Source organism: Amphiura filiformis, chromosome 12, assembly GCF_039555335.1.
Source record: "Amphiura filiformis chromosome 12, Afil_fr2py, whole genome shotgun sequence".
Lineage (NCBI taxonomy): Eukaryota > Metazoa > Echinodermata > Ophiuroidea > Amphilepidida > Amphiuridae > Amphiura > Amphiura filiformis.
In genome coordinates, this window is record NC_092639.1 from 14,166,736 (window position 1) to 14,178,171 (window position 11,436).

Sequence of the window (11,436 nt, forward strand, 5' to 3'; positions counted from 1 at the left end):
TAATCAAACCATGACGAATCTGACTCTGATTGGGATTTACGAGGAACCTTTTGTAGCACTGTTGTAAATAAATATTAATCGTACGCCCTTGAGTGATGCAATTTTAATCAAAGAAATGCTAACCTTGTGAAATATGTGAGAATTCTTAAACAGCTTTTAGAAAACGACCGAAAGAACGACAAATGTAGGCGAACTGTAAGTCCCAAGGCATATAGTCTGGCTGCCAGCGTCCATGTTTCTAAAGACCACTAATTTCAAAATTAGGTTTACTGGACCTGTTGAAAAGGTCACCATATTCTTCTATTCATAGCGATCCAGAAACAGTATACTTTATGAAAATATTCTCAAATTGTTCGTCTTCTATAAACAATAAAGAAAAGAAAAGTTTGACATAGCTAGAATGTTTTGTTACCATTTTGACAAAGGTCAATGCCCATTGAATCATACAGACCTGGCCCTTTTGGGTATGTTACCGTGGTTACCCATGTAAGGAAACATCATACACTATACAAACAATTACTTTTCTGAATTGATTTTTTATGATGAACAATTTGAGACTATTTTGGTAGAGATCAGAGCGTTTTTTCAGATTTTGACCCATGTGGAAGCAAAATCGTGACCTTTGAGCTTTTTGCTCATAACTTCAGAAGGGTATGTCACAGGTAGGTAAAAGTATACTTTTGCTGGACTGTTATGAAAGGGGAATAATTTGGTAAACCTTTCAACAACATTTGAGCAGTTTTGAATTTTGACCTCTGTATGAACTGGACAGAGGTCCAGTAAACATACTTTTGAAAGTAGTGGTCTTGAGGAGCAAAGTTGATCAAAAACAACACAAAAACAAGCTTCTGTGGAAAAATTACGTTTGGCAGCTAGAATAATACTGATATTGAATATATATGCACCGGTCAACAAAAATGTTTTGTTACTTGTAGTTGTAAAACAGATAGCATTATAAAGTTGAAGTAGTTGTTTGTAAAGGCGACGCGATGATGGGCATAAAAAACTTCTTATGTCCGTTTTGACCTTTGACATGTTTGAAATCATGTTTATTATGTAAATGTGGGTCCAAGTTTCAAAACCTATGTGCAAATTACGGTCCAATGGCAAAACGCCATATATTCACTATGAATTCAAATTTATTTCAAATATTGCAAGGTATAGATTTGATAGAAGAAACTTATCACGCATTGGGCTATTCCATTCAAAATACACACTACCCCTGTGGAAGATTTTGGAAATATTTTCCACAGAGGGAGCATGAATTTCAAATGGATACAGCACATTAACCAACTATATGTGAAACTCATTCTCCCTCTGTGGAAGATTTAGGTTGAATCTTTCACAGATGGTGTATGAAATTCAAATGGAGCTGCTTAATGTGCTCATTCCATTGTATATTCATACTCCCCATGGATGATATTTCTAAACTCTTCCACAGGGGTAGTGTGGATTCTAAATGGAATAGCCCATTGCGGTTCTACTCTCCCCCTTCCAGGAATTTTTTTATTTTTTTTAATTTAACAAATGTTGTCTTGTTTTGCCAAATGTAACATAGATAAAACAAATATAATCCTAATCCTTTAGTCATGTCTAACTGGCATTAAACGTAAAAACAATATATTTTAGCCATTTGAGGAAAAATGAACCAAAATGAATGCATCTTTTTTTAACAATTGTAGTCACAAAAAATTTGAGTGTATATACTTAGAGTTAGCTCATAGTTTTAATATTTTATGTCATTTTTGATAATTGGTTATGAATAAGATTAGAAGACGTGTTTTCCAAAAAATAGAATGCATAATATAACTCGAAAGTTTACAATTTTGCAGACTATTTGTATTATTAAAACTGTGTCCTTTTACAAGGCTTGCTCACACTTCGTTCATTTTTGAAATTACCCTTGCCGTGACCCGATCGACAACCGTATCCTCCCGATTACTTCATTGTTGATGAGAATTTGGTATCATGTAAGATATCATATTTTTCACATTACCATCCTGAAATATTACGTTCCAATCGATGTATTTCCGTAACAGCTACAGTGATACCGGGACTAATACTCCTTCATGATAAAATGCGGCAATATTCCTGCTTCGTGCACGCTTTCTATAACCATGATAACATGTAAATGAAGCTAATACCCCAGGAAACACAAAACGTTTTCGACATCATTCGCAAAAGGTTATAAAAGGTTGTCAGAAAACGTTTAAATGTCGGGTTATATAAAGGGTATATTAAGAGTATAAAACGTTTTCATAACCTTAAAAAACATTTTTGATAATCTACTGCTCAGCAAACAAAAATGTTTTACAGAAAACGTTTAAATGTCGGGTTATATAAAGGGTATAAAAACGTTTTAATAACATTCCAAAAACATTCTTGAAAACTTGATACAAAACATTCTAAACAGAATGTTATTTTGGGGAGTTGAAAAATATTTTGCGAAAATGTTTGCCCAAAATATTTTCAAAAACGTTTTAAAAACGTTTTCATGACCTTTATATAACCCGACATTTAAATGTTATTAAAAGGTTTTGAAAAAACATTTTAAGAACATTTCTGTGTTTGCTGGGTTCAAATATTTTAACATAATGTTATTTAAGTATTGACACAATATTTGGCAGAAATGTTTGCAAAAATAGTTAACAATAACATTTTTTGAAAACATTTAAAAATATTGCTGTAGTGTGTTTTCATACAAAACGTTTTAAAACGTTATCATGACCTTTATATAGCCGACATTTTAATGTTATTAAAACGTTTTTACCTAAACCAAAAGCCAAAATACAACTTATTTAAAATGTTTTTAAAACGTTTTTGTGTTTGCTGGGACGGTCCGGGAATACGGTATACCTTCTCATGTTTTGCTGTTTACATGATGCGGGCCACAATGTAAATTCAACGTATTTGTTTGCTAATTTTTCCTACTTATTTACATTTACGCTGATAATGTTCTCATGTTTTTACACCACCACCTGGAAATCATTTACTCTCATCATTTTTCTCTGAAGAACTACAAGGAAAGGTGTCAAACTCGAAAAAATGGATAGATCAGCCCCAACCAGTGCCATGAGGAATGGAGGGAATATTTTAGTTCATTCTTGATTAACGACAGCAGAACAGCAGTTTCAGAACTGTTGAAGATCTGCCTATTATCACTGAGCCCCTAACTCGTGAAGAAGTAGTCGAAGCAATAGCAGCCATGAAAACCAACAAGGAAGGAGTTTTGGACTGTGCTATAACTGGTGAAGTACACTGATAGCATCATTGATATGATTCTCAAATTATGTACGGAAGTATTCTCAACGCTGATACCGCCACGTTAATGGGTTACAAATGCAATCATTCTTCTCTCAAAGAAAGGCGACCTCTCTCATGACAAACTATCGTGGTATTTAGCTTATGACTATTGCTGCAAAAGTATGCAACAAGATTCTATTGAACAGGATTCGACCTCGTATTGATCCTTTACTGAGAAGCAACCACTGCTAAGCAGACTGGGTTTAGATCAGAACGCCGCTTTACTCAGTAAATACACATCTTGAGGAGGATCGTGGAAGGCTTCAAGGAGTAATTCCCTTGACAGTCACTTTTGTAGACTTTAAAAAAGCCTTTGTCTCCATCAACAGGTCCGTCGTGTTTTCAGTGCTGCGGTATTGCGGAATTAAATTTGTGATCAGTGCCATTCAGGTGCTCTACAAGGACTCTAATAGTGCCGGCTTGTATCTCCAAGCCTTTCCTAAAGAGAAGAAAAGCACCAAGCTTGGTGGGCATTCTGGGAACTGGAACGCCTTTGGAGAAGCCCATCCCTGCCAATCGAAACAAAAATTAAGCTGTTTGAGGCAGTTGTGTACTCTCTGTACGGGTGCGAGTCATGAGTAATCACTAAGGACATGGAAAACAAAATCAATGCCTTGTTAAACATCAAACGTGTTAATGTGATTCCAAATCAAACGGTCTACAACCTACTACACTACCTCACTGGTTGTCAGAGTCAAGACTCCTCAACTCAAATTTCTTTTCCATTTATACTGCGTCACTTCTTTTGAACTGAACGCACATTGTATTGCCTAGTTTAGCAGTGTCAACACTCCTAGAGTCACTATTCATATTGACCATGTAGACTAGTACCAGTTTAGTCTCTGTTGGCTTTATTCCTATTTCTCTTGGTCAAGATGGTCACAAATACCAGCAATATTGCACCTGTAGCTGCTAATCCAGAAATGAACCACAATGTTACGTCATATCCACCATATGTATCCACCATCCAACCTACATGTTAGGAAGAAAGAATACATAGACGTTATGTTGTTTAGCAAAAGATACAAACCGCTTTTTATATGGAATTAAAGGGACTCAACCAGGGAACTTTTAAGTAAAAGTAAACTTCTGGCAATGTCGACTTCCGTGTGGTCTTTGTGGGATGGGGTTAGGGGTTAACCCCCCCCCCCCCCAAATGATTCGGTTTGCTAACCTACCCTCCAAAGAAATTTTAGGCCCCTAAACTTGATCAGCCCCTTTAGACATATACTGACCCGGATACGCCACTGAACATGTAAAATACGTGGACCCCACCCCAGGATTTTTACCAAGACAACACTTCATATCCGGGTCAATTTGCTGGTACCTTTCGATTTGATCCACATTGTACATGTTGTATGATGTAGTGCCGAAATCATAGGATGCCTAATATAAACCCCGGGATTGCGGCAGAGCTTGAGTTAGGGTTAGGGCATATTACTTCCATGGTTAGGGTTATGGTTTAGGTAGGGTTAGGATTAGGGTGGTAATTCTGTGGTTTCAGAGCTACCGAATCCTGGGATTCCGAAAACAAATTTCTGCCGAAATCCCGGGACTTTGGCAGGTCTATTGCCGAAATCCCGGGATTTCGACAACCCCATGAATCCACATCATTAATGCAACGCAATAATGGATCCACATCATCATCATGATTATGGTGGGTATTATGGGATATACATGTAGTAGACACATTCCCGCCATATTATTATGCTCATGCAATATCCGAGTTCAAACTTTTTATTAGTATTTTTAAAATAACCAAATATATATATCAATGCAACATGAAATCATATTAAATCTCCAACAATTTACAAATGACACTCTTTTACAACATTTATCTACAAATTAGGTGAATCTTATGTTGCATTTTGCTGTGGCAGTCATGTCCAGAATCACTGAAAACTGATGGGTAGCAATCATTTTGATACAGCCTGTAAGTCAACTTAAATTGATGACTGTCAACGTTATGTGGGATATCAACATATTTCGAGTTGAACCATTCATTATAATTGTCGTTATGTACAATTAATTACAAATAATTATAATCATGTTCATGTAAATTGTATTGTAAATAAGTGTTGAACATAAAAATTTAATTTTATTGTATGAAGTTTCAGGTCATCAGCTGATACCCTTTCGTATGACCTTGGTGATCTGTCATTGAACCACCTGCCTTATGAAATTCCACCCTCTTGGAAAGGATTAATCTTATCCAAACTCCCTACAAAATACCAACCTGCACATATTGATCCTGTTGCGTCCCCTGTTGCAAAGAAAAGAGTTGCAAGACCGACACCAAAAGCACGATGTTCTGCCTGAAGAATCAGCTGGACAATTGTGAAGCTAAAAACTGACGCGGTCCCTGTAGCACCACCATAAACCAAATGATAAATTGCAAAGAGCCAGAAAGTATTAAAAAATGGAAGAAGCGCATTTCAGCAGCGCATGTCATAAATGCAATTATATTTATAATATCTTTTCGTACTTGGAAGAAATCTGCGATGAAACTTGGTACCAGTCTTCCGAAGAAACTTCCGACTCCGAACAGGGTTGGTAACAAGGCGGCTTTGGATTCGCTGATGTTAGCTTTTAGCGCTATTGGAAGTGTATGAGCTACTGGTGTGAAAAAAAGGAAGCCCAAAATATAAAAACCACCAGAATAATGTCGAAACCTATATTTCGTACAAGTGATATAAATATCGCTGTTCCTTTTAAGTCTGATTGTTGATTGATTATCACATCATTAGATTCACTCTTTGGTGCTATCACCGAAGAGCTATTAGCCGACACTGATTCCGTACTTTCTTTGATAGCATACATGTCTTGTTCCATTGAAAGACCGTCCAGAGTGTCCGTTTGACTTTCGCTGACAGATGCCCCTAATCTAGATCCACTGTCTGCTTTATATGCTTCGTTGTCGTGAAATGCGTCACTTTTTCCAAATTTCTTGTCTTTTTGAACACGTTTTTGTTTTACCCTAAACCTTAAAACAGCACCCGCCGCTATTAAGTGGCTCATTATGCCAGATAACAGCAACATTGCTCCGCGCCATCCGTATGCATCGATAAGGACATCGGCAAGTAATGGGACGAATATTTGACCGATTGCGGCTCCAGTGTACGCGACACCGTTGGCTAGAGTGAAATGTTGGTCGAAGTACTGGCCAATCATTGGTACCGATGGACTGTAGATAAGAGCAAATCCAAAACCTGTAAAAAATAATAATAATAATTGTTATAATTTTAAGGTTTGTAGTGAAATTGTATTAGACCAAGTGGTTATTGGACTAAATGGTTTTAGACTCATTGGTTATTAGACTAATTGGTTTTGGCCAAAACGGTTATCGCCCGGGTTATCGAGCCACATGTTTATTAGACCAAAATGATTATTGGACGTAGTGGATATAGACCGTAGTGGATATAGACGTTTGCACAAAACAAGTTAGACCAAATCTAACTTGAGATATGTTCTAAGCTATGGAGATTAGTTATATTAGTTATATGGAGAAGAAACTTTTTATTAAATAGCTGTAGTTTAATTTTTGGATTTCACTAGGAGAAACAGAAAGATTAAAGGGGTCCCTCCCTAACCTTCATATTTAGACCAGGTCTAAAATCTAACTTGTTTCGTGCATACGGACCCATGGGTTTAGATCAAATGGGTGAAGAAGAAATATTAGAGGAAATGGTATTAGACCAAATGGCAAACCACCTGTGTTTTCTAGCTCACATTGAGGCCCATCACCCAAGTATTCTTATTCCAAGTTCTGAGTTCAATTGCTCTAGCGATTTAGATACTAAAAGCACAAATCTTGGGGTTCAACAACATTACATCAGATACCACAATCTGCATTTTGATGGGTAAAGTGGCTGGATGAAGTTGTCAATGTGGTTTGACACCTTTAAATACAAATATTGAAAGGCGGTTGTTGCAAACAAGCGTTGTTAAACTTGACTCTAATGGTCTCACTTTTTTCTTCTTCATTTTATATTATACCTATTTGTGTCTACGTTCTTCTTTATTCATTCTGTTCTTCTTATACCTATTCACGTTATTAGATGTGTACGTCCAGCCCTTTCAAGATTGCATAACAATTCTCGCGTTTCACAATACAATGCGCCGCCAACGGTTGCTCTTGCTAGTCCAATTTTTGACCTCTAGGGTCGACATCGTCCTCCTAGCTACCATTGGATTTTTACGCGAGTGTGATAATAATAATGCTGAAAACAGCTCCACGAAGGATTCCGTGTGATCAGTAGATCTACAATTATTGTAAACTGCTGTTTAGTGTACATTCGCGTGTAACATAATTATGCCGACATTTAAACACACAATGACATGTTCCTGTGAGTTCGTATTACGCGGGCTTTAGATGTCGACATTTTCCCATGATGCACTGCGTAATTTGGCCTTTCCCCAGCTACCGCTGGTGGCGCATCGTATTGTGAACCGACCGAATTATATGTGTTCTTCTTTCTCTCCCCTCTCTTTATCACCATAACCCATTCCCGCTCCCTCTCGCTGTTTATCTCTCTTAAAATACAAACCTGTTATAACTCCCCATGTTAAAATAATTCCCAATATTGATTCCATAAACATTGTACCAAGCATTCCTATGGATACAAACAAACCACCAGTTATGACAGTTCCACGAGCTCCTATCCATGCGGCTAGGATACTACCCAGAGGACCTGAAAGAAAAGCGATTTACCATTTAAATTTTACATTTTATGCACACCACTGACGCTCTTCTTCAGAAATCCAAAGAGATTCCACATATTTTGAAATCCATATGAAAAGGTTTGGCTACAAAATGATTCTCTTATAAATGCATCTACGCACAGTTTCCACCTCGATACACGCGAGTACAGATTTTTCCAAGCACAGCGCATCTAGCCTCTACACAGTCTGTGTTTATACTACACGGTTGAGTACATAGCATCATAAGAGCTGTGGGAGATCTAGTTGGTGACTGATTGGTATTTGTCAAAACCCCGAATGTTCCCTTCGTCCAATCAGAACACTTTCTGCTAAAAACACTTTTTTCATTCCGTCAACAGATGACGCAATTCAATGTTTATAGCAACGCGAATGTGAAAAAGCACAATTTCAAGCACAATTTTTGACCAAGAGGTAGATTTTAAAAGTCAAAGCCTCAAGTGTTCCTTTCAATATTTTTCAATTTTTATGTCATTGAATGAAAGAGCACACTTATATTGCCCATATACTAGCTTCATTTCAATGAGCAGTGGCAATTCTCTTTAAATTGCCAATCTTGTGCAAAAAGTTACTATTTTCGCCTGTTTTGTCATACGGTTGTAAATTCAAAGAACTATGACTTTGCTAAAGAGCGCAATTCTCTTTAAATTGCAAATCTTGTGCAAAAAGTTACTATTTTCGCCTGTTTTGTCATACGGTTGTAAATTCAAAGAACTATGACTTTGCTAAAGAGCGCTTACTAATTGATATGATTCTGAAATCATTTACTGGATATAGATATAATGGTAAATAAATATTTGGATCGGATTCCAAATGATACAATCTACATAAGACTCCTCAACTCAAATTTCTTGCAGTATGTCCAGCACTGGAGATACTGAAGAAATGATGAAGTCACACAAAATTATTTAGCTTGTAGTCAACAGCAGACTGATGATGATGAAATAAATGTATTCATAATGTACGTACATGTGTATATCAAGTAAATAATGAAAATATTTAATGAATTAAAATTAAATAAACTCTTCGTCAGTTCATGTGAATCCTGACTTATGAAAAATGTCTCAATTATAATTGAAGACCGAATTAAGAAGACTGGTTTGCGTCTGACGCCAGGGCAAAAGCGCGGCGTGATTGGTTGCTGACCTGCGCAGTTCAGCATTTTTGATCTGGTTGACAGGACGTCATACGCGAACTAGTCTTTTTTATTCGGTCTTCAATTATAATATTATCTCTGATCTTACTGAATATTCCAAATATCAGTACCCCGATCGATACCAGTACACTTGCTTCTACCGACGAGGAGCTGAATTCTCGTTGCCACTCGACAAAAAAGAACGTTTGAGATTGGAACCAGCCTAATATTGCAAAATTCACAACGAAAACACTCGCAACAATGACATATCCCCAACCTCCTTCTGCTTCGGGTGGTTCATTGTGATCTGGTGCCTGCGTCTGTGTACTATTCTGTGCGTTAAACTGTGTGTTCGATGTATCTGCCATTTCAGTCGATGACATACCTCAATTGCTATCAAGTGAACGAATTGGTTGGTATACGGTAAATGTGCTTTGGACCCCGGCTTTGGACGTTTACTTATATTCAGTTAATGCAGCGAAGCTGATCACTTTCAAGGACTGATTGCTTGAGTGGCTATCTGCCCATGATCTTGACCTATATTAACGATTTTGTCAGCTTAGCTTTTGTCAGTACGGCTGACATTTAGTCAACATAACAGTCAATATAGAAGCTACTTTGAAAATTACGAAGACTACTCCTATTTCTGTCGATGCCAATCATGCCATACATTTGCTATGAAAACATTAGTTAACAATAATGATCAAATTCAAGTAAACGACTCCATCCAGCTGTTGCATCCATTTAGTTGCTACACATGGCATAAGTTGTTCTATGGCAGTGCCATGTGTATGTGTTCAGTTAGTCATAATGACGATTGTGACCTTTATTTTTCAATAAAGGCAGCGAACCTGAAACATTTCAGGCATACTATTAAATGGGTCAATGTCAATGATTATGTTTTGGTTCACGAGTGGATACATAAAATATGAAACGCAAAATTGCAATAAAATTTATTTTGTTCAGCAATAGATAGGGTGAAATTTATACAGCTGATTGGAGCTGAATCAGTCTCTGGAGCTGAATGCTGGACACATTGATATAAGAACACAGTATAACAGGACATTGCTCGTGTTTTCTCCTTACATAAGTAGTGGCACTAACCAATACTCATAACTGCTCGTTTTCGTTCAACGTAACAAAAAAATCACAATACGTGCAGTGGCGTAACAGGCGGGGGGGGGGAGGGGGGAGGGAGGGGGGCGTTTGAGCGATACGATATGGGCATGCACATACATTATCGGTCCGTAACGTAAAAGACAGGTTGGCCGCTATTATGCAGCTATTGAGCGAGATTTCTGAGGAAGATGCTGAAAGAGTAATAGAAGCATGATGGATATTAGCGCAAATTAACTTTACTTTGTCATAGGCCTATAAACAATCTTCTATAACATTCTCAAAATATCCAGAGGGTTATCCGATATACTACAAACGCGCAATGGTGATCTGGCGAAGGCCACAGATATCAGTGACGTGTTCAAGACTCGAACTGCAAAACTTGAGATCACAAGATGACAGGTATGATACTCTTTGGAAATCAGCATCAGAACTTGCCTCCGGGGGGCACTTCCACTTTGGAGGTGACACGCATGTAGGACTGTTAAGACCCCCTTTTTCAGCGCCGCTGTCACCCAAAGACCTCATGTTTTTATGAGCACATGCTTTGTCATCCAAAGATCCCACATTTTTCCTTTCGATCTGTCACCCAAAGACCCTTATATTTTCATTTAAACAGAAACGAGTCATCTATCACTGATTTTGTTACTTCTTTGGAAATAACAAAGCCATTTGAAACTAGAAATTCATTTTTCGAGGCTTCTATGGGTTCTCACCCAAAAAACCCATTTTAATAAGGTCATACTCACCACATGCCCACCTAATAGATCCAAATGGTCCGTCTCTCACCCAATGACACCATATGGCGTGACGAACCTTGGAAAGATATTTGACGCAAACATAGAGGATTTGAGTCACGAGGTTCCTCAGGAAAGGTCTCATAGAGCGCAAATTCACGAACTCCAGAGAAGAATCACTAAAAACCCTGTTGCATAGCTCCATACCAGGAAGTATTCAGTGCACTATTTCGTCTCTGCAAAATCGCTGTTGCTCTTCCAGTATACTTTGAAGTAAATCAAAATTTGATAAATCCAATGTCGGATAGCCGCTAGGGATATATGGTACGGTATCACAAATTCGTCAGACCTAGATGATTTAATTCAGGTTTTTTCAGAACAGCACAGAAACCTGAAGATAAACCTCTTTTAAAATATATTTGAGAC

The 11,436-nt window shown here is 37.6% G+C and overlaps 1 protein-coding gene across 1 annotated transcript; it reads right to left on the reverse strand.

The window, feature by feature from the left end:
- Positions 1 to 4,147: 4,147 nt before the first annotated feature.
- On the reverse strand, positions 4,148 to 9,951 carry LOC140165830 (monocarboxylate transporter 13-like). The gene is made up of 4 exons (XM_072189152.1): positions 9,267 to 9,951; positions 7,851 to 7,994; positions 5,540 to 6,512; positions 4,148 to 4,275 (listed from the first exon to the last, which is right to left on the reverse strand). The coding sequence occupies exons 1-3, from the start codon at positions 9,538 to 9,540 to the stop codon at positions 5,917 to 5,919; spliced, it is 1,014 nt and encodes a 337-aa protein (XP_072045253.1). The 5' UTR covers positions 9,541 to 9,951; the 3' UTR covers positions 4,148 to 4,275; positions 5,540 to 5,916.
- Between the last annotated feature and the right edge of the window lie 1,485 nt (positions 9,952 to 11,436).

What these genes read in the sequence shown, in the direction of transcription:
- LOC140165830 (XM_072189152.1), bottom strand. Translation starts at nt 9,540, where the DNA reads ATGTCATCGACTGAAATGGCAGATACATCGAACACACAGTTTAACGCA. An exon ending in ACTGATATTTGGAATATTCA is followed by an intron (nt 7,995 to 9,266) that starts GTAAGATCAGAG and finishes CTTTTCTTTCAG; the next exon opens with GTCCTCTGGGTAGTATCCTA. An exon ending in AACATGGGGAGTTATAACAG is followed by an intron (nt 6,513 to 7,850) that starts GTTTGTATTTTA and finishes TATTTTTTACAG; the next exon opens with GTTTTGGATTTGCTCTTATC.